Source organism: Phaseolus vulgaris, chromosome 4 (genome assembly GCF_000499845.2).
Source record: "Phaseolus vulgaris cultivar G19833 chromosome 4, P. vulgaris v2.0, whole genome shotgun sequence".
NCBI classification, from domain to species: Eukaryota; Viridiplantae; Streptophyta; class Magnoliopsida; order Fabales; family Fabaceae; genus Phaseolus; species Phaseolus vulgaris.
This window is the reverse complement of record NC_023756.2, coordinates 39,012,005-39,039,184: the sequence shown is the minus strand read 5'-3', so window position 1 is coordinate 39,039,184 and position 27,180 is coordinate 39,012,005. Positions and strand designations below refer to the sequence as shown.

Genomic DNA, 27,180 nt, shown 5'->3' with positions numbered 1-27,180 from the left:
GTTCATGCTTCAAGATAAAGTATATGACAGCAGAGAATATATAATTGTTGTATTTATCCTAATAAAACGTCTAGAAACCTCCCAAAAGGTTACCATCACTTTAAAAATGCCATTAAGTGAAGATATTCTATGATGATTTATGAAAATTGTTTACTACATAAAACTTCCTGATTCTCTTAATTTGGAGCCTTTGCAAGTCATGTAGGTTTTTGCAACCTCACATACCTAATGGACATGTTCTATCATGTTAATGCAGGAACCCATTCTTCCTTTCTTTTCTACCACTGAGAAAAATAAAAGAAGTTGAATTTTTATTTTGTAAACAACAATTTTTTTTACTCTATGGTGTTGCTTGAAAGAAATTCATGTAGTACCTATCTATGCAGGATTGTGAACGCAAAGCATTAGTGAAGCTATTCTGGCACATGTCACTTCCATCTTTACTAGAGACTGGTTAATCGGATCCAGATCCTAAAGGTGCCTTTTGTTGCCGCATGATCTAACATTTCCAAACCTCATTTGACAATTTGGAAAAATAGAAGATTCTGCATCATAACAACAACCATCTTAAATATGTGTTAGAGATCTCACATCAATTAGATATGAGAATATTTCATTGTATATAAGCGTGTGTAAACTTTATCCTATGAGTCGATTTTATGGAGTTGAGTTGGACTTAAAGTCCCACTTCGTATCAGAGCAAGGTTAAAGTCTATCCTAACGAGTGTTTATTGGGCCTATTGTGTCACCTGATATTGGGCCGTTATCAGACAAGTGGGTGCAAAACCTCACCCCCATAAGCTGGTTTTATAGGGTGGAGTTAAGACTTTAATATCACAAATTGATATCTCAATGTCCGGAAAGAAGTTCCCTGTCATTTTAGCTTTGTGGAAAGATTTTATTTGTATTTTTATTTATAATCAAATTCTTCATACAAGATCACTTTTTTAGGGAAGAATTTGTTACAGGATTAAGAAACTCATCAACAAAACATCTAAACTTTTAGGTGTATAGCTCCAATAGTGGTGTTTATTTGTTAATATCTCTGGTTGTTGCTTAAATAACATAATTAGACAGCTTACCGTGATGTCCAAATCATGCAATATTCAATATGAAAATGAACCCTTCAATGGAGGGAGGAAGCAACTAACATAAACATGTTCCATAACATGGATAAGAAACCTAAGATGATATTTAGCATCTAACAGATTTTTCTTGTGGATATCAAAAGGTGCAACTTGTTTGGCGTCAGTGACACCTTGAAGAAGTAGTTTAAGAAAGTTTAAGAGAAATTAAGAAAATTGAAAGAAAACGAATTTTGACAAAATAACAATAAAATAGAGACTTACAAACAATTGAAAATTGAAGACCCATAAATCACTAATTTGGTTAACAAACATCAGGTTCAACTGTGTATAACAGGCACAATTTTGATAATTTTTAAAAATAATAGACCAAACATAAGGATCTAATTAAAATACTTTTTAAATGAATGTGGTACAACATAGAATCTTTTACTATTTATATATTTAGTCACTAAATTAATTTATTATCCTTAAATTAATTTGAAAAAAATTAATTATTAAATTATTTTTATGTAATTTATCATTAAATTAGTTTATATATGATTAATCGTTAAATTAATTTTATATATTTAATTATTAAATTAATTTTTATTTAATAGTAATTAAATTGATTTCTGAATCGTACATCTAATATTAGCTATTATGATTTAAGCCACTTATTATTACTAGATTTTAAATTAGTTTTTAATTAGATTAGTAACTAATTTTATATTTTAGAGATTAATAAAAGAGCTTTTAAAACCAATTTTTCCGTAGTGTATTTATTTCTATGATTTATTGTGTCTCTTCTCTATGTAAAACTTAAATTTAAGCACTTTTAGAATATGATAAAGTGGGAAAGAGGGTGGAGGCTAATATAACATCCTCTAAGCATTATTATTTGCATTTTGATGTACATCCATTTGATGTACATTCATTGATTGAGTAATTGACTCCATTACCTACTTGTAGGTACCAAATCAAACATTACCTTAATTAGCCCCACATTTGAATATTTTGGGAAAGAAATCTAGTTTATAGTGACATTTACAACTTATGCCATAGTTCTATTTTCTTCTAAATTTTATTAAATTTAATAAGCCTTTTAGGAACAATATACTACTAGTAGAAATTTTCAATCTTTTAGAGTAGATAATTGTTGACATGTATTCAACACATAGTTATATTTATTATATTAGTTACTAATTTTTGTAAGTGTTAGAATTGGGTAGGGTTTGTAGCCATTCAGATTCCGTCTTTGGAAAATGCCCAAACTACGCATTCTTTATTTCTACTAGTTATTCTTGCAACTTCCAACATAATAACATCTATATTCTTGTAAGGTAATTTAAATTAAGGAAACACGTTTCTGTTTATATTTTTAACTATTAAAATACCATTTTATTTTCACTTTTGTTTCTAAAAAAGTGTATGAAACTATAAAACAAAAGAGATAAAAGAAAAGGATATTAATTAGTTTTTCATTGTTTCTTATATAAACTTTTGAAGATATAAAATAAAGTAAAACTAACTCCATACTTTTTTAATTAAAAAGTAAATTAGTTATTTTTTTGGTATTATTAATTACTTATGTTGATATTATAACAAATCACTTGTTATTTATTGCAACTTTGTTAGGAAGATGGAATAAATATCATTGTTAACTCAATTCATCCGGGAGCCACTTTTTCCACCAATATTTACACTCACAATTGGATTTTATTAGGTAATTACACATTTGTGCAATTTTATTAGGTAATTACTCATTTGTGCAAGAGTAAATATATGGTCTACTAGTTAATTATGTAAATCATGGGATTTTATTTAATTATTCTACATATTTTTTTCATTTTCTTTTTCAAATTATTCAATCCGTTAACAGTACTATTTAAGTTTCAAGTATAAATAAAAATGAGAATGGTGGATTGATGAGGGTTGTACAACTGATGTCACATCTCGGTTTCCATCTCTGGCTGACCGAGGTAAGAGCCCATGTCCATAGTCCAACCATAATTTCAAGTCCAATTACAGTTAATCAAGGTCAACGAAGCTAATTTGCGATTAAGAGTTAGGTAATGTAGCCCTAAACACGGTCCAACTCCTTAACCTGACCCAATAAGGAAAGTCCACCAAAGGTAATATAAATAGCACATATTCCAAGAATAAGGTACATCATCCAACTCCTTAACGCTAGAGCAACCTACCAGCGACTCATGGATAAGATCATCAAGGGTCTTATAGGTCAGTGTGTGGAGGTTTATGTGGATGACATCGTGGTGAAGTCCGATTCGTGTGACCAACACATCAAAGACCTTGATGAGGTCTTCGAAGCCCTCAGACGGACAAACATGAGGCTCAACCTCGAGAAGTGCAAATTCGAGGTTAAAGGGGGGAAATTCTTGGATTTCATGCTAACCCACTGGGGGATTGAGGCCAATCCGGACAAGTGTCGAACGATCACCGAGATTTGGAGCCCCCCAAAACATAAAAGAGGTTCAGCAGCTGATAGGGTGTCTTACCGCCCTCTCTAGATTTGTCTCCCGGGTAGCCTAGAGAACGAAGCCGATGGTGCAGCTAAGTTCAGTTGGGACGAGAAGTGTGAAGAAATCTTCTAACAGTTGAAGGACTTCATGTCGTCGCAAGTAGTCATCCAGAAGTCGATACCCGACCAACCCATTGTGGTGTATCTGACAATCTCTGAAGAAGCGGTTAGCACCGCATTGGTTCTGGAAGTGGAGAACGAAGAACAACCGGTATACTTCGTCAGTCAGACGCTCCATGCAACCGAGACGAGATACTAGATGATAGAGAAGGTGGCCCTCGCCCTAGTCCGAACGACTAGGTAGATCTGCCCATACTTTCAAAACCACTCCATCACGATAAAAATTGACTACCCCATTTTTAAAATTTTATCTAAACCCGACCTTGAAAGGCGAATGATAGGGTGGTCAGTTGAGCTTTCGAAGTTCGACATTCGGTACGAGCCAAAAGGTGTCATAAAGTCCCAATGCTTGGCCGACTTCTCCGCCGAGTTCACACCTCTGTTAGACCTCTCGGTCGGATGGACGTTATACGTCAACGACTCCACAAACAAAATCGTAAGTGGAGCAAGAGTCGTCCTCAAAGGACCCGGTGATCTCCTCTTGGAGCGAGCCCTCCAATTTGGGTTCAAGGCCACAAATAATCAAGCAGAGTACGAGGCTCTTCCGGTCAGACTGAACCTGGCGTATGACATGGGAGCTCGCGAGGTAAATGAGCCTTTGCTCCTATCTCAGCTGTCGACAAACAAGAAGAAAAGCCACCATAGGTCTGTCATGAAAATTTGGCTAAGACAACCTAGTGTGACCGAGACCGAATGCCTAGCGGTCATCGACGCCGAGGCCGAGACCTAGATGACCCCGATCATTTGATACCTTGAACACGGCACGTGCAAGCCGGAAGAGGAGAAAACTATGAAGCAGCAGTGTTCAAGGTACACCATGCTCAACCAGGACCTGTACTGAAGGGGCTACTCAACATCATTGCTGAAATGCATCACCAAAGAACAGGTCGAGTATGTTCTCAAGGAGATCCACGAGGGTGTGTGTGGAATTCACTCAGGTGCATGGACGATGGCTGCCAAAGTCCTCAGGACTGGTTATTACTAGTCGACCGTCCAAGGGGACTGCGCAGAGTCTGTGAAGAAATGCACCAAGTGTCAGGAGTTCGGTCCCCTGCACCACCTGAAGCCATAAGTACTGCATAGCATGACATCCCCATGGCCGTATTGCACATATTATTCTACTGCATAATAAATCTGAAGTGCGTCAGCACATCATTAACTTCACTGTTTTCGTTCAAAATCATTTCAAAACTAATATAAAAAAGATTCGTACTGACAATGGTGCTAAGTTTGCTATGTCAAATTTTTATGCTTCAAAGGGAATTTATACATAAAAAATCTTGTGTTGAAACACCACAGGAAAATGGAATTGTAGAACGTAAACATCGGCACATACTAAATGTAATCAGACTTTACTTTTTCAAGCAAATCTTCCTCCAATTTTTTTGAGAATTTGCTGTAAATCATGTTGTTTTCTTAATAAATGCTATCCCTACTCCATTACTTAATAACATCAGTCCTCATGAAAAGTTGTTTGGAAAACCGTATGACATTTCCTTTTTGAAAGTGTTTGGTTGCCTTTGTTATGCTAGTACCATTATTGCACATAGGAAGAAATTAGATGATAGATCTATCAAAGGTATTTTTCTTGGCTTCCCACAAAATACAAAAGGTTATATTGTCTTAAATTTAAAGTTTCATGAAAATCAGTTTCCATATAAATTGGACAGTGGCTTGCTTAGGGACCCCAACACTTTATCTCTCCTTATTTCTAACGCATACAATTTTGCTCTTGATTTTTTTTTCTGATATTGCACCTTCTGCCGAGCCATGTGCCTCTACTCCTGCACCCAATACTGTCCTCCACCAATCTCATTATCCTCTGATCTTTCAGTAAATAGTGCCTCATTATCCTCCTGCATCCAACAATTCACCTCCACTAGCATTATCACCGCCTGCACCTCCAGGAGGCACCTCACCCCAATTTCCAAGAAGATTAGCTCGTCCTCACCAACAACCTGCCTATCTTGCCAATTTCCACACTGCAACCAACATTGTAAGTAGTAGATATCTTATTCATAATTACTTGTCTTACAATTACCTATCTTCTAATTTTAGAAATATTATTTCCTCTATAAATTCTCATCCTGAACCTTGGACCTATACCGAAGCCTCCAAACATGCTTCTTGGCAATTTGCCATGCAAGCTGAGCTTCAAGCTCTTGCTGCTAACAATACTTGGCAACTTACCCCTCCCCCTCTAGGAAAGAAAATTATTGGTTGTAAATGGGTATATAAAATCAAATACCATTCTGATGGCACTGTTGAGCGCCACAAAGCTAAAGTTGTTGCTAAAGGGTTCATCCAACTTGAAGGACTTGATTTCTTAGACACTTTTGCACCTGTTGCTAAACTCACTACCCTTCGCCTTCTCCTTGTTGTTGCCACTACCAAAAATTGGATTTTAAAACAACTTGATGTCAATAATGCCTTTCTTCATGGTGATCTCCATGAAGAGGTATACATGAGCCCCCCACCTGGCCTCTCTCTTCCTTTTCCCCAGCATGTCTTTAAGCTTCAACGGTCTTTATATGGCCTTCATCAGCTAGTCGCCAATGGTATGCCAAGCTTTCTACTTTTCATTTATCAAATAATTACTTTATTTTTGTTGTTGATCACTCTTTTTTTCTTAAATATAATAACGATAAACTCATTGTTATTCTTATTTATGTTGATGACTTGGTTTTAACTGGTGATGACATAGAGGAAATCAATACAATTACTGCATCCCTTCACCATCACTTCAAGATAAAAAAATTTAGGTAATCTCACTTACTTTTTGGGATTGGAAATTGCTCGGAACAATGTTGGTCTTCATTTAAGTCAACGCAAGTATACTCTTGATCTCCTTCACGAAACTGGCATGCTTGACTCTGCACCTATGGCCACTCCTATGACTCACACCTCCCGTCTCTCCTAACCAAGGCTCCCCTTTTGATGTTGATGCCACTTCTCAATATAGAAGACTCATTGGACGTCTAATCTACATAACCAACACGTGACCAAACATTGCCTTCGTTGTCCACAATTTAAGCCAATTCATATCTGCACCCACAACTCATCATCAACAAGTTGTCTCACGTTTTTTGTGTTACCTCAAGGGCACCCCTGGTGAAGGGACTATATTTTTCTCATACTAGCTCACTTCACCTCTGTGGTTTTAGTGACTCTGACTGGGCAACATGTCCTACCACACGCAAATTTGTCACTGGATATTTCATCTACTTAGGAGACCCTAATATCATGGAAATAAAAAAAGCAAAAAACTATCTCCCGCAGCTCCTTCAAAGCCGAGTATGGAGCCCTTGCCACCACCACATGTGAGCTACAATGGTTGTCTTACCTCCTTCAGGATTTACATCTTCCTCTCTCCTAGCCCGCAAACCTGTATTTTGACAACAAATCTGCCCTTCAAATAGCTTCCAATCAAGTCTTTCATGAACGCACCAAGCACATCGAAATAGATTGCCACCTAGTTCGTGAAAAACTTAACTCCAATCTCCTCAAATTGTTGCCCATTACTTCTGTCATGTAAGTTGCTGACATATTCATCAAACCCCTTGCTTTCGCACAGTTTTGTACTCTCAAATCCAAGTTGGACCTGACGAATATCTACTCCCCCAGCTTAAGGGGGTGTTAACATATTTAGTTTTTATGTTTTAAGTTATTAGACTTTGTTTGTTTGACCCAACTTTTCTTTTCTGTTTCAATTAGGTCTTAGTTTTTTTCTTATATACACCATGTATTTTACTCTCTAATACACAAGTAAATAAGAATTTCTTTTGTATTTTCTTTTCTCTGTTTTCTCTCTTTTACGCTTGAGTCATTGTCTCTTTTTTATTTGCAATTAGGATTCATCAGAACCTCCATTTCTCCATTGCGATTACGTGTGTTCCATTAATGCACCACATCAGACAAGGAATATCCATATTCATTGACTATAATAAGGTTATAACATATTTATTTTGATTAATTTTATTTACTTAACTATTTGCTCTAACACTACAGTATTGGTTCTACCACTTAAAAATTTATTAAATAAAGATTAATTTGAAAGAAAAAAATTAATTAATTATTATATTAATTAAATTAAATATTAAAAAATTTATCAATATTTAAAATAATGTTTATTATTAATAAATATTTTTTAAATTAATATTTAATTACCTATTAATATTCTAACTACCAAATAAATAAAATATAACGTAGCTAAATTAACTAGTAATTTAAAAATTATTTAATAATAATAAAAACTATTTTAAATATGAACTATTTTTTAGTTTTTAAAATTAATTTTTATTTAATTGTTTTCGTATACTAATATCTCAAATTTAAAAATAAAGAACTTATAGTCCCATTTGTAAATTAATATTATAATCACACGAAATAAAGAACATATATATATACACGAAAATCATTATCAGGAAAAAAATAACTAAAACTTATAATCTTGATAATGTTAATAAAATATTCACAGTGATGTAGCCCAATTGTTATCTAACTGTACGTATCATTTATGATTTGGGTAGGTGTTCGTGCACACACATATATTTATATCAGCAACTTCTTGCTTCTGCATTCCTAACTGTAACATTTATGATTTGTGTAGGTGTTCCTGCACACACATATATTTATGAGAACTGCTTGCTTTTGCATTCCTGGAATGAATATAGAGAAGATAGAGAAATAGTGAGTTTGAGAGAGAAAAGAAAAGAAAAGAAAAATGTGGGGATTGAGTAGAAAAGGAGATTCTGGGTTTTCATCATCTTCCACTGCACTCCAAGTTACTCAAGGGATCCATGCTACCGCTCTCACTGCAATTGTCACAGGTCGCTCTTTTTCTCTTTCTCACTGCTTTTTCATTTTCTATTCAACACTCGTCATATTTTTCATATCATTACATGTTAATTAAAGAAAAAGGTAAACAAATAATTATTATCTTATGAAATATAAATAAAGAAAATTATATTTTAATAAACAAATATTTGAAATACTTTTTTATCATATTGTCTCTCCAATTTAGTCATTGAAAATTAAATTTCTGTTAAAATTTCACTGGATCATTTCCTTGAGTAATGAGTTAATGCAGTGAAATTTTTACTTGAGAGACTACATTTAATTATCACTATTTTTTCAATGAAAGTCGATAGTAAGCTTCTTTCATGGTATTCTCAAGCCATCGTCCCAGATTTTTACGCGAAAGGGGAGAGACATGCTACCATTTCACGAGTAAATGTATTATAATATAATAAAAAATAATAATGCATATAAATAATAAATTTCAAATATTTCAAAATAGAGCTTTAATACCTTGATAACTTATTATATTACTATTTTAATGATATGTTTTCTTTTTAAATTAAAATATTGATTATTCACATAAAGTTGTTCATGTTAATTAATGTTTTATTAAATAACTAATAATTATATTAACTAAATTAAATACTATTTTATAAACTAAAAAATTATTATATATAAAATAGGTTTTGTGATTAATAAAATTTATAAATTATTTTTTAAATTAAAATTTTATATTAGCTCATATTTTAATTACTAGATACTTTACATTTAAATTGATATTTAATTAAATTAGTAATTAATTTAAAATTTAAAATTATTTGTAATTAAAATCTTACTAACTAATATTAGATATAAATTTAAAAATATTTTTCATTAATTTGTTTAAGATTGTTAGTTAATGTTAGTGTGGGGACACATTTAGCTAGTATCAAGTGAGAAGTTATCGGAAAACACTCATTCTAACAATGCCAAAAAAAATAACTTTAGTTAATATCAATTGAAATAATTTTGAAAAACTTTAACTAATATTGTAAAAAATCCTAATCTACATTAACTTAGATATTTTTTCTAAGTCAACTTTGTAGACCTTAATTAAAAAACTCTCTAACTAATATTTTTAATTATTAAAAATATTTAATTGGAAAATAAATATTTATATTTGATAATAATTGAAATACTATAAATTTAATAAATTTAAATGTCTTTATTCAAATACAAAATTATTTAAAAAGAAAAATAACTACAATTGATTTTATTTTAAGTTCGTGAAAAAGGTGGATTTTTTTATCTAATTAAATTAAACTTAGTTAAGTTTCAATCCCTTATTATTATTTTCAATTGAGTTTCTATTATTTTATTTTAGGAGTAACAACTTTATATTTTCCAATTCAATTCCTGTTATTTAATTTTTCTGTTAATTAAGTGATGTGTTTGTTATTTTACTTCATCATATTTTTTACTAGTCTTTATGTGGTCAAAATGTGATGTGATGTTTTGTAATTAATATAAAATAATATCGTGTTGTAAAATGACAAGTGACTTTTATTGAATTGAAAATGTGTTAGATATTGAAATCATTATGCTTGTCGATGGTCATTATCATCATCTATAATGACGAAATGATCATTGTTGTCACCTACAATTACCAAGAGATCATTATTGGAACCTACAGGTGATGATGATGGTTATTTGGTTGTTGTAAATGATGACGTGGAAGTCATAAGGGAGTGTGGCAACCTTCTTATCCAACACATTTTTAATAAATCAATACAAGTCACTTGTTGTTTTACATTAATAATAATATTATTTTATATTATCTACAAAATCTCACATTTAATTAACACGTGAATACAAGTAAGCAAGATGTCAGAGTAAGATAACACTTGTGTTACCCAACCAACGAAAAAATTAAATGACACAAATTCAAATGAAAAATATAAAAATTGTAAGTACTCAATAAAACAATTTTTTAATAAAAACTCAATAAAAAAACTTAAATGACTTAGAACTTAATTAAATCTTTAAATTATAAAAGCTTTTAGACAGAAAACACTTAATTAGAAAAACAATATGCATCCAATGCAAGTGGAAATCATTGAACAAGGTAGGGAGCAACTGTTTCAAACTGGGTCTAAGACCTAATTTTCCAAACAAACTACCTAAACCTTAAAATTTAGGGTTAGCCAAAATTGCTTAGTTGTTAACTGAGTTTAACACTATGCAACTTAGGTACAAGACTATCTTTTAAGAAAATGTCATATTCTCTTGATTTTAAATTTTGATAATATATATATACTAAATCAAATTAAAAAAAAAAACTCCATGATATTTTATTTTTTTGTTGCATACAAACACGTTTTAATTGTAATAGTTGTTGTTTGAAAGCATAATAGGTGCATCAAGTGGTATTGGTGCTGAAACTGCTCGTGTTCTTGCATTGCGTGGTGTGCATGTGATTATGGGAGTAATTGATATGATTGATGCAAATAATGTGAAGGAATCAATACTTAAGGAAATTCCAACAGCTAAAGTTGATGTGATGAAATTAGATCTAAGCTCAATGGCCTCTGTTCAAAATTTTGCAACTGAGTTTAATTCAACTCGTCTTCCATTGAATATTTTGATGTAAGCACCAACTACATTATTAAACTTTTTCTTTCATATACTATTTCATATATCCTTCCAAATACTTAATCGTGATCATTCATTGAAATAATTTAGTAATAATAATAATAATTTATTTGTTTTTTTTAATTCTAAGAAACAATGCAGGGATTTGTGCAGCCCCTTTCATGCTATCCACGGATAACGTTGAACTTCAATTTGCTATAAATTATTTAGGTATTTTTTAATTTATCTAAATTTCATTACATTATTCTTTTACGATACTAGTTGTGTTTGGGGTTGTAAGTAATTATCATATGAAATATATGCATATTCATTTTACCCTTTGCCATAAAATGTCTAATAACTTTGTTCTTTCTATAAAGTTGAAAAATTTTAAAAATAATCTCAATCTATACATTTTGTTCAACATAATTTCCCAGGTCATTTTCATCTAACAAATCTGTTGTTGGATAATATGAAGAAAACAACAAGAGAAAGTAAGGTACAAGGGAGAATTGTTAATGTATCTTCAGCAGGTCATCGATTTACGTATCATGGAGGAATCCATTTTGAGAAAATTAATGATCCATCAAGGTAAAATGTAGTTCAAATTTATGAAGTAGATTCATCTTGAATCAATCATATGACAATATGCTAGTTGTGTAAAATATATTTTTTTAGTAAGTATCAATTATGTTAATGCTTTTATGAGAAAGGGTGCTAAAATTGAAATCTAACCACTCCCTCGTTAAAATTCTCCCAAACTTTCCTTTTCTTCTAAAAAAAAAAAAGATATTTGGAGAGTGATCTTTAAAGTTGAAATTGTTAGGTTATCAACAATAACAAACAAGAAGAACAAATAAAACACTTTTATTAACACGAAAACGTTTTATACACATAGTCTAATAAGTTTAGAGTGTACAGTCCATACTCATAACGATATTGATATATAAAACCTAAAATAAAGTAATAATAATAAAATGATTAAGACAATTAAGCCTAATAAATGCTTGCACTAGATGGTCTCTAGTAGATGGTCTTCTGCTCTCTTTCATCATATGGTCTAATCACCTGAATGATCTTTACAGAAGATTGTCTATTGCACATGATTTAGACCAAACCATCACAAATCTCCACCTTTACTCCAAATTATGAAAGAGCTTCCAATATCAACTTCCTTTTTCTTCTAACAACAAATTAATCCACTTTAAACACTATCTAAACCTCGATCTTAGGAAGGACTTCATAAAACATATGTAGGATTTTCCCCCAAGGCTATCTTTTCTATTCTAACGTCCCTAGACTCAACAATGTCACTCACGAAGTGCATTCTAACATCTATTTGTTTCATCCTCTAATGGTAGATCTAATGACTAACTATATGTATGATACTTTGGCTATCATAATAAATAGTCACACAGGCCTACACAATACCCAACTCTCCAATCATTCGCTTCAATCACTATAGCTTCTCCACCTCCTCTCTGAGCGCGATATACTCTGCCTGGGTAGTAGATAAAACCACCACTGATTACGAACTGTATTTTCAGAAAATTGCAATACCAAACAATGTAAAAGGATACACATAGGTGACTTTATGGTATCAACATTCCCTGTATAATCAACGTTTACAAATCACTCTATAACAACTTTGTTATGCATAAATCGCCTAGGTTAGACGATATTGTTCCATTATTCAAATATCTCAACAACCATTTTAAAGCCTCCCAATGTGCAGTTCATGACCTACCATGAATATTATAACCATATTAATAACATGTTCCAAATGGTCTGCTACAGATCATCCCATACAATATAGTAGTCTTCATCTCCCTCATTTCTATCTTAATACTAGGAGCTTGGGTAATTGAGAGCTTTGTCTGATGTCCCAAAGTTGTTCCCATAAGTTAATATTCATGCCTCCTAAACCTCTCAACCACCTTCTTCAACTTTCCTTGCTGAGATAGACGTTATATTGCAACTCTTTAATCCCTTTGTATGTTTATTCTTAGTATTCGCCTTGCGTGACCTAGATCCTTTATTTCAAACTTTGAGCTTAATTTTTCTTTAAACTCCTTCAATTCATTTTCATATTAGTTGGCTATAAGAATATTGCCTAGATATAAGACCAAAAATAAATATATACTTTTCTTCTCTAGGATGTAGACGCAACTATCATAACTGCTTCTCTAGAACCTTGTCCGCCTTAGGAAGTCTTCAAATCCCTTGTACTACTACCTTGGACTCTGTTTAAAGCCATAAAGTGATTTCTTCAAGAGATATCTTCCTTTTTTCTTCAACAACCCCTCTAGGTTACTGTATGTAGACGGTCTCCTCCAAGATTCCATGCAAAAAAGTTGTCTTCACATCTAACTGTTCCAACACTAGATTGTATAGGTTAATAATAGACATCAAAATCCTTATTGAATTTTTTTTACCAAATGTGAGAATATCTTATTATAGTCTACCCCCTTGACTCATTTAAACCATTTCGCCACTAGTCTAGTCTTGAACCTCTACCCTTCCACACATGATATTCTCTCTTTTTTCTTGAACCCTCACTTGCATCCTAACACCTTCTAGTATTTCGGTAGATCAACAAGCATCCATGTGTGGTTCTTCCTCAGAGATTCAATCTTCTCCTCCATGCCAAGATGTCATTGCAAACCTTATACATAATCTATAGCCTCCTTCAGGAAGATTCTAGGATTCGAATTGTATATCTCTTTAGTTGTTGTCAAATTATAGTTGATAAAATCAACATGCCCAAACCTTTGTGCATATTTGATCCTCCTCCTCTCTATATCACACACAAGTTCATAGTCAGACTCAACCTCTGTACATTTGGGCCTTCTTGACTAAGAGATAGAAATGTTAGTTTACATTGTCTAATGATTCATTGTTTGGCACCTCTAGACGGTCTAATCCATCATTAGAAGGATTCCCCTCAATGTGGATTTTCTCCTTCCCACTATAATAGTCATTTGAGTTTTGTCAAATGTGAAGTTCCTACTAACAAAGCATCTAGCCTCTTCAAACTCCAACCTCCACATCTTATACCCTTTCACGTCTTAAACTTTCTCCTTTTCACAAACACAATGAACATCATGCTTACCAAAACCTTTTAAAGTCATTGTTAACAATTTTTTTTTTGTATAACTATATTATATATTCAGTTAAAATTATCTACTCTAAAAAAGTTGATTAATCACTTTTAACGTGTCCATTCTCCTAAATATTGTTTTTTCTTCAGCAGATCTTGAATCAAAACATTGTTAAAAAATTGAGTTGAATATCAATACCAATAACATATTGATTATTGAGACTTTTTTATAGGAGTATTTTAGTAAAAAACATAATAAAAAATATAAAGTAAAAAATAAATTTATTTTTATATAAGATAAAATTAATTTATGCATAAATTAAAAGTAAAATTTGGAAAAGTTATATGAAATATTTTCTATAAATTTACTTATGTATAAATGAATTTAAATTTATGAAGAATACATTTTCAATATGTTATTCTTACTTTTCTCTTATAAATATTCTTATACAAAATTTTATAAAATAGATTCATGACTTTTTCACTAAAAAGCCATAAAAGAAATAACATCAACTTTCTTAATGAAAACTAAAATGTCACATAGGAAACATCAATATAGTGTATGTTTTTATGTTGATGGAACTAAATTGATTTTATTAGGGTTGGCCTAATGTCCACAACTAAAATAACCATTAATATAAATTTTTATTATTTGTGGTAATTTTCTTACCAACTTTTGAATATATTTTTTATTGTTGGAGATCTCACATCGACTAAAGATAAAGACATTACATAATATATAAGTGAATGCAAACCTCACCTTATAAGAAAATTTTATGAAGTTGAGTTAGGCTTAAAATTCAATTCTTAATTTGGTATCAAAACCATCTAGAGTGCATCCTAGCAAGAGTTTGTTGGACTTATCAAGCAACCTACTATCGGGCCGCTATCGTACTACCCATAAATATATAGTCTCACACACGAGTTGGCAAGTCTCGTCGTGAAGAGGTGTGTTGGAGATCCCACATTGAATAGAGATAAGGACATTTCATAATATATAAGTGAGTGCAAACATCACCTTATAAGCCAATTTTATGAAGTTGAGTTAGGCTTAAAATTCACTTCTTAATACTTATTGATGACTTACACAAAAATCATTTCCTTATCATTTATAATTTATTTCTATATTTTTTAAGATAAAAATATTTCAACATGTAAACATTCTTTTGTCAGCAAAAAAAATGAATAAATAAATATATAGTATTTTAGAGATACTTCAACCTTATTACAACCAATAAGTTATGATTCTTACATATCAGCATGCAAACATACAAAATTATAATGGCAAAATATTCGTGTTTTTCATAATTCATTTACTTTCTTATGTGCAGTTACAACAATTGGCGTGCATATAGGCAATCGAAGCTTGCTAACATTTTACATGCCAAAGAACTTGCAAGACGTTTCAAGGTTTTACCATAGTAAATTTTTCATTATTTCAATTGATTAATTAATAAAAAAAATTAACTATGAAGAAAAAATGTTTTTGTTTATATTTTTTTTATCAACAATAGACATCACAATTAGTACCAAACCATTTTATAAAATCAAAAGAAAAAAAATATTTAATTTCTATCTGCACATACTAAAAATCCCTAAAAAAGAGTGGTTATGTTTAATTTAGAAGTAAATAAATACCAACTAACATGTTTTTCCACCCTCCATACTTAGAATTTGAGATTTTGGACTGTAGGGTTTTTCCTCTAAATTGTAGTAACCATTTGCATTAATTTCTTAGAAGCATTTCGTTAAAAGTTGTTAGATCCTTCACCTGATACCACCACTCCTTTTGTACAATAGTCTTTCTCCCAACTACTCAATGAATCTTTCTTTTGCTCCCCACAAAAAAACCTGTTTTAAATTATTTGAAGTTTTTTCAAACTATTGTTTTGGAATTTAAACGGAGACACAAGAAAGATACAGGACAAAACTATGCAAAATATACTTCCAGCAAAGGAAACCCTATTAACTTGCTACCAAATTTCAAAATGATAGGTGTTATGGATTTTCACTAAATCCACCAAACAAGAACATCACAACAAACTAATACCACAATAAATTGAAGAATATTATTAAAAACAAGAAGAGATTAAAAACATACAATAAATTAAAGTAGTTTCAACTATAATATTAACAAACTTTAGTATACATTCATATCAATTCACTAGGAACAAGAAAATCCACACATCTCACTGTGGTACTAAGTTTGATTTTAGGCACCTAATAATCCACAAAATCCATTTCTCATAAAAATTCAATATTCTCAACATTTACATAAGAAGATTCCACTCCACCAAATCATGATTTCTCAAAGTGAATCTTAAAACCAATACAACTTTCTTAAAACTAACTTCAAATTAATTTGTGAGGCTCCATACTCTCATCTCCACATTCACATTCTCAGTTGAAGCTCATACATACTTGTGAAAGCATTATATTATAACCCTCATTTATACACAAGAAATCCACTCTAAGTATCCTTTATCCCCATTGGTTACTTGATGACTTTTCTACGATAAGTGCACCGCGTGGTCAAAAGTAATAATTTGTCCCTAAAGATTGATATCGAAGTGACAAGGAACAATTGAATAATCAAGTAAAATATTCACTAAATATAAAACAGAATAATAAAAGTTTATTGAGATTTGTTATGATGACAATTATTAATTAGAAAAAAAGTCAAAAGAGTTTGTTGCTTCAATTGGAAAATAGTGATTGGGTTTCATCTTTCTCACTCTTTTTGTATCTTGATTAGCATGACGATATTGTGTCCTTTGATTGATATTGATGCCTGTATAAAAATCATTTATATTGATTCATCGCATATAAAATTATTAAGATGCTTCCTAAATATCGATTACTCGCATATTTATTAAAACAACTTATCATTAAGATCAAAAGTTGATAACAATTAACATTTCAAATCTATTCCTAACATTCAAATATGTTAAGTATTATCATTTAGGTCAGAACCTTAGAAGTACTTTCCAGTCAAATTTAAGATTATAGATCATGGTAAACCAAGCATTACAAACAAAATGATAATACCAATCATCAATTAAGAATATAATATTATGTTTAGATATCACCTCAATACATAAGAGTTTGAACATATTGGTTCCAATTCCAAAGGGTAGAAATAGCCACACATGATGACTGTTACAAGCAGGGAGAGCATGAAAAGAAGATCCAATATGTTTCTCCTTGACGACTGCCTCCTCTAATGTTTCTCACACCTCCTATTCTCCCAATTGGTTTACAATTCACTCAATGGTGTTTTCCTCTCAATCTTGCACACTAGGGTTGTGCCTCAAGCCTCCTATTTAACCTAATTTGCTTGGGCACTAATGGGCTCACTTGGGCGAGTAAAACATAAAAAGACCTAAGGTTACTAGAGCAATCTCACTCATGCGAGATCCACTGATGGCGTCTTGGCTTTTTGCGAGTTTGGGGCAGCTTTGGTGATACTGGTGCATTCCAACTTTCCCTTTTTAGCTTTGTATATTCTCTTTTTGCTCAGTTATCCCCATTCTTCTTGGAATCCTGAAATTAACACAACTTTGGAAATAAATCGTTATTATTTAAATTAAAATCACAAAATATGTAAAAATGTATAATTTCATATATTTAGGGTTATTTTATACTTATTTTAACATTAATATCCATAAGTGCCTATATTTTAATATGAAAGATTACTGAAATTTGGCACTTATCATTACTCCCAACCTCCTTGGATTTACAACTCTGTAAGCATAGATTTATTTCTATATCCTCTTCTTTAAGCCACATAAATCTTGTCTTTTGCCTCTGTAGAGACTCACAATTTGTTTTAACCAGCAAAAAAATAAAATAAAAAATAGAGGTATTTTATGAATATTTCAACCCTTATACAAAAACTACAACACAAAATCAGAGAATCCTAATAAGAAACAACAAGGACCTTCCATCATTAATACCAAACACAATCAGCAAAAATACTTAGACCCAGACTAATATTCCCATCCAATCTTGTAGACCATAAGCAACCCTTGAATTGATCCATTAGAAAAACATTACAAACAACAACATCTATGAGACATGATTTCTTTGGCCTAAGTATAACACTTTACTCCTTTTTTATCAGTATCCAACATTGTTATTTCTACCTCTATGTTGATATATATATAGGGATCGTGAACCAAGCCAACAAACCGAGAAAAAAACAAGTCCAATTCTATGGTAGGGTGGTACGCTGCAACTAAGACAACCTTTACGACCCTGTTTATTCCTCGTTGTTTTCCAACAGCTATTGCACCAATTAGTCTTTCATTATACAACATATAATTCTACATACCGCACCATAGTAGGTCCTAAGAATAATTGCCTCGTTGCACTAAGCACTATCATCACACAACAAATTTCTTCTTAGATCATCATGTTATTCTTCATCATTTTCTTTGTATGATAATCGTTCCAAAGACTCACAATATGTAGTCACTTGCTAGAATTTTTCCTACAATTTTCTTTTATTTCATATTCCTCAACTCTAAGCCTTTGTACTTCCTCCATTTTTATCTATCTCAGTAATTTCTCTCGTAACATTTGAGTATCGTTCATTAATACTCACAATATGATACATTGTTTCGTGTATCTTTGTCTTCAAAAGGAGAAGCTAATTTCACAAAGTTGATGTGATTTATAAACACCTGATTTGATTTAACTTGTAGGTATCTTCGTATTATGAAAACATATAGTAGAAATGTGTAATTGGTTTCCCTTTTAGACCAGTTTTAAAGGTTGTAATACAACTATTTTATTATTATTGGGTTGTTGTTTTGTTATTTGTGGACTATAGGATTGATTGTAGACTAATAACTTGTATTTTTTGTATAAGGGTTGAAGCACCTCTTAAGTACGTCACATTAATTTATTTTATTCTTTGCCGATCAGAAAAAAAATTAATGCTTCCAAACAGCTATTGAATCCACTATTTAGTTTACCTTTTCAAAGCCTTTAGTTTCTCTTTTAAGACAAAACCTAGAGAACCTTGTTGCTAGAGAGTTTCCCATTCAGTGTCTACAAAAGTTTTAAAATTGTTTACTTTTAACCAACCATCTAATATCCTAAAAGACTTAGGTCTCTAATCTTGTTTTTTGTCCACCAAAACAATAAGAAAATAATCTCAAATAGAAAATGTTACTTTGACAATGCATAAGTTTACAATTGTGATGTGACACATTGCAATTTAAAAAAAAATTCAATCTCTAAATGTGGGGTCCATATTTAAACAAAAATTTATTTTTCTTTTTAATTTGTAATATATATAGTGCAGGATTGTCAACATATTATTAGTATCTTATTTCTGTAATCTTATTTCTGTCTTGGAAAGAGTATGCACTTCCTATACATCTAACCATTTTGTGGTAATTAATATTCTGTCAATTCTAGTCCTAACATTTCTTTTAGGTTTGTATAAAGTGAAGGATCTCGCTACCAAGTAAAATAGCTAGTGATTTACATAAAAGTGTATATATTAGTGTTTTAAAATTGAGTGTCATTTTTATTCGTAAACAACCTTTGTATAATTATGGTACAAGTTGACTACTAGAGGATTGGAGAAGTCAAATCTCATGTTGAAACTAAATTAAATTTGATGTCACTTACGTTGAAATTGCATATCCTTTCAGTAGGTAATTATTAACAAGTATTTGGCAAAAGTATATATTGCTAATAATTAGTATTTTGGTCTTTAAGAGGGAGAGGCCATTTTATTTGACAAAAAATATTTATTTTAATTTTTGGCAATAAAAGTATCACCTAATAACATTTTATTTTCTATTTTTGAAAAATTGTATTCTTAGGAAAATAAATGAAAACATATAACAGTTAATGGTTGTTGTTCTTGTTTCTTATGTAATTTTTTAAATTAATAAATAATATGATGTATTAAATATAACACTTGGTTAATATTGCAATTGTCCAGGAAGATGGAATAGATATTACTGCCAATTCTCTTCATCCAGGAGTTGTTTGCACAAATATATATCTTCATAATCGATTCTTGAAAGGTAATTATAATATATTTATAAAGTTAATAGTCTACATGAAAATTATCATAACCCTATTTAAATTGTTAAATAAGTAATTTATATCTGTATAATGTTATACTTTTAACTATCTTCCAAAAGTTTAATTAATGTACTTTTGATGTTTTAATCTTATATTTTATACATAATCAATTAATATTGGTTGGAAAATGAAACTAATTGTGTTCAATTCGTTGTTGTATTTAATGAATTCAAACTTAGTAAATACAATAGACTACATCTTTCCAAACACAATTCACATGTATATATCACTTTTTTATCATTAAAAGAAAATTATATAAATAAAATACTTTCGGTATTTCAATCCATAAAAAAAATCATGAAATACAAATCAATTTTAGAAAAAAAAATTAGTTATTATATTGACTAACTTAAATACTATTTTAGAAATTGAAAAAGTTATTGATATCTAAATTAGTTTCCATAAATAGTTTCTAAATTAGTATCTAGTTAGTTACAAATTATTCAGATTCTAAAACTGATTTCTATTTAATATTTTTCTTGTAATATTATTTAATGGTTTATAAAATTTATTGTGTTTCCAAATACACTATGTCATATCACAACTAGACACATTGTTCTCCAAATGTTGTTTCTTTTCTTACTTACCTTATATCGTAAACATAAGGAAGTGATCCCTTGGAGTTTTTTTTGGGAAACCACAAGTGTTCCCAACCAATTCTAGCACCAAATCCATATACTATTTGTTGTCTCTTCTTCAACATCGCACATAACAGACAAATTAGTCTTCACATGTAATCTCCATATGTTCTAAATTATCTTAGTTGGTAACCTAACTTCAAACCGTCTCCATGCTAAACATACTCTTGAAGGTATAACTTTACTTTTCCACAATGTTATATACATATTAGATGATTTGATCATATATATTTCTTGCTTCATTTCGTATGCAAATTTGACAATATATTCATCACCCATCCATATGAAACCATCCCCTCCGGCTACTACTAGTTTAGTACTTTCTATTTCCTACATCAACTAATTGACCTAAGTTAATTTCCATTGATACCAACTTCTTCTCCACTGAAAATCCAATTTTCAACTCTCCTTTACCCAACAACCTAAATTTGTATTTGTAGCATCTTTGAGAGTTGCATTGTAAAACAACCTAGGATATTTCATGTAGAACGGAGTTTCCCTAGCCATTTATTTCTCCAAAAGTTGACTGTGCTCTCAGAATTCACTTTCCAAATAACATTTGCATCAAACAAATTTTGTTGTTCCTTCTATTTTGCATACCTTTCCCAAATCCTTCCTCCACAATGAATCATATTTAGTCTTATTGTCCTTCTTTATGTTCCTCCAATTTCCACATTTGGATTTCAAAATCTCCCTCCACATCCAGATTTTTAGTCATCAGCCTCCATTTCCATTTCAACAACAAGACTTCATTTACTATTTTAATATACTTTATTCATCTTGTAGCCTTATTTTTATATCTTTTTTCTCCTTATATATATATATATATATTTTTTTTTTTTTAATTTTCTCCTTAAATATATCTTATTCCATTATTAATCCACCTCTAATTTATAGTTGCATGGAAATTACCTTGTGTTTGAATTCTTTTAGTAACTCATTTTTCTCTTGCTTTTTGTTTGATCAACATTCATACCTACAACTAATTTTTCTTAATTCTACCATTAGCTTCATTCTCTCCTTCGACCCTTTTTGTTCTATATTATCTTCCTCATCAAACTTATCCAAATAACTTTTTTCTTTGAAGTGTTCTCTATTGTATCTCTATTATGTTCCAAAAGTTGTCTCTATTTCACACTTCCAGGTTCTTCTTCAATTATTTCATTTTCTCATTCATAATATATCACTACAAGAAAATCATTAAATAACAACCAAATTTAGAAAAAAAAAATAATTGGTCACTATATTGACTAAATTAAATATTATTTTAGAGACTAAAGTATTATTGGTATCTAAAGTGATTTCTAATATTAGTAAAAATTTATAAAATGGTTTCTAAATTAGTGTTTAAATTAGCTACCAAGGTTTTAACTACTAATATTTTAGATTCTAAATTAGTCTTTAAAAAACTAATAGAGACTTTTAGAATATAAAGTAATTAGTAGTTAAAACCTTGGTAGCTAATGGTTAGATACCAATTTAGAAACTACTTTATAAATTTTTATTACTAATAGAAACTACTTTATATACCAAACATTTTTTATATATCATCTCTCCTTCTGCCACAAATCCATAACCTTAAATGTTTGGGTCCCCAATCAATAATTGTGTTCTTGAATAGTAAGGAATGATGTAACACAGTTCTATCAAGTGCATAAATCTTATTACAATCATCCACCATTTATGCAACACAAATATCCAATCAATTATACTCTTAGCAGCTGTGTTATTATTTTTTTTTTATCAACAAAGAATAAATTAATTAGAGGGGACACTTCAGGAGGGTCCCAACCCTATTACAAGTAACAAGATCAAAGCCTGTCAGCTAGCTTAAACTAACAGTTATAACACAACAGATAATAAACTTAGGCTTTTCCATAAAACAAGCTCTATAAAAGAAGTTAACTAGGTCCCTTATGCAAAGAAATTCATAGTTGCACCATACACCAAACTAAACTGCCCTCAAATTGTGAAAAATCTTGACAGCAACTATGTTGTCAAGGCTTACCTAAGAGCTCATTCTTCTTCATCTTCCTTCCTCCAATGCATTCTCCATATTGATTTGCTGCAACTGCTGTATAATTCTGTAGCTCCTTAAAACTTCACTCGCACATAGCTGCAAAATGCCTTAGAAGTAGGGTACAAATGCAGAAAACATTGTGAAAAAAACCAACACATGAACCCTGAAGTTGGCAGCTTAAAAACCCTGTATCACAATGGCAACTGCTTTACTAATCTGCATCATAGATAGCACATAGCTGCAGAAAAACAAGCAGGGATTGGTGGCACTATGCTAAAGAGTTACGTGGAATGATATAGCAGAACCAAGAGAGCAGAGGCAACACCCTGTAGGTGACAACTTGATCCCTGTGTCAGACACCTCTCCTACCATAATTTGCTCCTTCTTTTCCACTTATACACCACACCATTCCATAACAAAACAAAGATTTCAGAAACACACAACCTAACCAAATGTAACACACCTATTACACCTAACAGAGACTCCAACTTATTACTTCATACCTATTAAATCTGCTAGAAAATTCACAACAGCGCTAGGTAGATATTAGTCAAAGCTGCAATGGTTCATGTTCACTCCACCTAGCTGAACCAATTTCCAAATCCTCAATCTGCATTGTGCTACTGCAAAGAGACAAATGTGGTCACCAGATATACACACATCAGCATCCTACATACTATTCATTCATACTCAAATCCTACCCCCTGTCTGAATGCTCCTAGACACTTCAACGCCCTTTAAAAAAGAACTTCCTTTGTGTACTATAAGTTCCCCTAAATTCAACCTCTTCCCTCTATATTTGCTTCCTGTAACCCTTCACGCTTACTTATAGCTTCTAATGCATGGAAGGGGATTCAAGACCAAGTCCGCAAAGGAGTAATTGAATGAATGAATCCTATATTTCATCCACAACCAAGATTTAAGTTGTGCCATGTGAAGAATCTCTTCCGCATCAACTACCCCTTCCTTGAATATAACACAATCTTTTTGTTCCCAGATACACCTCACTATGGTTGCCCCAAAACCTTTCCACACCAAGTTTCGTTAGCTACTCACCTGAGCCAGATGAAAATTCTCATATGGCACTTCAAATCATTGTGTTTCACAAATAAAATGCCAATCCACCTAAAACACAAAGACCAAACCCTCTGTGCATATATGCATTCTAAGAACAAATGTTGACTTGAATCCTCCTTAGCCTGACACATAGGACATATGGGAGTATTCACCGACACTCCTCTCCTACTCAAAGCCATTCCTGTTTGAATTCTATCTAGCAAGACCCTCCAAGCCGCAATCAACACATTGGGTAGCGCTTTTACCTTCCATAAGCACTTGAAGAGGTCATTATGAGGACCTCTTACGAGACTAGCTAAGTGAACATACACTGAGCTCATAGAGAACAACCTTGATTCTTCAATCCTCCACACCTGGAGGTCCTTCACCTCCTTATTCAAATTGGTTAGAGATATGTACCTTAGAAGGTCTTCTTCCATGAGAGATTCTCACTCAAACATGGCACATCTCCACCTCAAGCTCCACCACCATTTTGATTCTTCCCACACGCCAACCTCACCCACCTTTTCTCCCTGGTTCAGAGATAAAGAATACAAACTCAGGAATACTGTTTTGAGATTCAGGTTGCCAACCCACACATCCTCCCAAAATCTAACCTTATCACTTGCTCCTATTTTCCAGCCTATTGCTTCCTAAAACCATCCTCCTCTTGCCCCACGATAGACGTTAGATAGGTCTCTCCATCACCAGGAATGGAACTTCACCGGCGTACTATTTCTATCTACACCCGAGCCACACTTTGAAACCAGTAGGCACTCCATTTCCTTTTCTCTTTAGTTAGGAACCACCATCTTCACTTAGCTAGGAGGGCTTCATTAAACTTTTTGATATCCTTAAAAACCCAGCCCACCTTCCTCTTTAAGTCTACAAAAATCCTCCCATGTTACCTATGATATTGATCTTTCCTCCTTCTTTCACCCCCACAAGAACCTCATTTAGAGATGCTGGTGATGCTTTTACAAACTGATTCCGGCTCTTTAAAGAATTATAGATAGAAGAGGGGTAAGGCTGTGAAAACGGATTTATTCAAGCAAATTCCATATGCCAACGACATCTATGTACAATTTAAGGTCTTTGCATAGTATTCCATAGCATTCCTTTCAACATTTATGTCTGCCACCTTCGATTTATGGAAAATAATCTTCATATCTGATACAAGTTCATATCCCTTCAGAATAGCCTTCAAGATTACAAAAGGAGTCTTCACATAGAGAAAGTGTATCGTCAGCAAATCGGAGCATGCAGAACTCTATCGCATTCCTTCCAACCTTCATACCTGATAGCATTTTGGCCTTTCCAGCCTTTCTGACTAACCCAACAAGGCCTTCAACTACTATTATAAAAAGGAAAGGCACTAAGGGATCACCCTTCCTAAACCCTCTCATCGATTTAAATTCATCAGTTGGGTTGCCATTTACCAAAATAGAAACCGAAGCGGATTCCATGCACCTTCTGATCCATAAAATCCATTTAGTATGGAATCCCAACCTCTACAGCATATCATATAGGAAATTCCACCCGACAGAGTCGTACGCATTTGTAACAACTAAATTCTCTCACAACATTCTTTTCACAACTAAATTACATAGTACATACATTTGTAATCGCCATAGGAATATTCTTCTCTCCCCACAAATCCCACTATCTACACATACCCTTTTCATGTACACACTACTAAAAAAACATCAAATAAAAATCAATTTTAGAGATAAAAAAATAATCAGTTGCTATGTTCACTAAATTAAATATTATTTTAGAGACTAAAAAAATTATTGGTTTCTAAATTAGTTTCTATTGATTAATAGTTTCTAAATTTGTAGATAGTTAGCTACCAATTATTTAGATTCTAAAGTTGGTAGCTAAAACATTGATAGCAAATTAGATATCAATTTAAAAAATATTCATTAATAATATAAACTAATGACTTTTTTATGGTAATAATTAATCTTTCACACCTAAAACTTGAATTTCTCCGTACTGCGTGTTCAATTACAACGATCATGTTAAACTTTTTTTATAGGAAGATTTTATATATACTATTTTTGCAATAGTGATAAATGTTGAGTTTTATATCTGTATTTGTATGGTTTACGCAGGTTTGAAGGATATGCTAAGTCCATTTCTAAATAACTTAGAGGGATTTCTGCTCAAAAATATGCAGCAAGTAAGTTAAACCACAATAATAATCTAAGAATATTGATAGACTTAAAATGCATTAACTTGAAAACTTCTATCTTTACATATAAAACCAATTTTTTATTTATGCATTTTTTTAAATTATATCATTTTAGGTTCTTAACTATTAAATATAAGTTTTTTCTTACTATCTTTGTGTTTTACATGATGATAGGGAGCATCAACAACATGCTATTTAGCATTGCACCCACAAGTGAGTGGAATCAATGGCAAATATTTTGCAGATAATAATGTTTCAGAAGCTTCTTTGCAGGGAAGGGACATGGATTTGGCTAAGAAGCTATGGGATTTTAGCATAAATTTGACTGAGCAAAATAAATAAAAGTGCCAATGGTCAGTTAAAGGAATACCATTTTAGTAAATAAAAATACCAATGATGTAGTTATGTTAATCTGCATATGTTGTTGTTATTTCTTATGAGAGCCGTGTGTGTTATTCAAGCTTAAAGTTTGATGGCTTTAGTATAAGGGTGGATTTTACACAATAATATGTATTTAAATGTTATTGCAAAGCTCGTTGACATTGAAAATGTTGTAACATATATATAATTGCGAAAAGTTTGTGAGTTGTCAGCTCATGTTTTATACTATAGAAATAATTTATATTTGAATAATTTCTAAAATTCTAGAAGAATTTGTCATCTTTAATTTTGTATTCCTTCACATTTTAATATAATATATATATATATTAAAATTAAAATTAAAATTTTATATATTTAAATAACATTTTAACATTCTTATTTAACTCATCTGATTTTATTATATATTTTTTTTTCAACAGTAAAAAATATTATATAAAATAGAAGACATGTATGTGATTGAACTCTCTTTCAAACATAGAATTATATGAAAGAAAAGTTTTTATAAAAGATATAAACCAATAGAAATTAATAACAAAGGATATGG

The 27,180-nt window shown here is 31.5% G+C and overlaps 1 protein-coding gene across 1 annotated transcript; it reads left to right on the top strand.

Moving 5' to 3' along the window:
• The first annotated feature begins 8,341 nt into the window (after positions 1-8,341).
• Positions 8,342-26,847, top strand: LOC137837609 (short-chain dehydrogenase TIC 32, chloroplastic-like). Its single transcript, XM_068646654.1, has 8 exons — positions 8,342-8,555; positions 10,920-11,151; positions 11,288-11,367; positions 11,574-11,727; positions 15,568-15,646; positions 20,199-20,283; positions 26,176-26,243; positions 26,430-26,847. The coding sequence occupies exons 1-8, from the start codon at positions 8,450-8,452 to the stop codon at positions 26,595-26,597; spliced, it is 972 nt and encodes a 323-aa protein (XP_068502755.1). The 5' UTR covers positions 8,342-8,449; the 3' UTR covers positions 26,598-26,847.
• Positions 26,848-27,180: the final 333 nt, after the last annotated feature.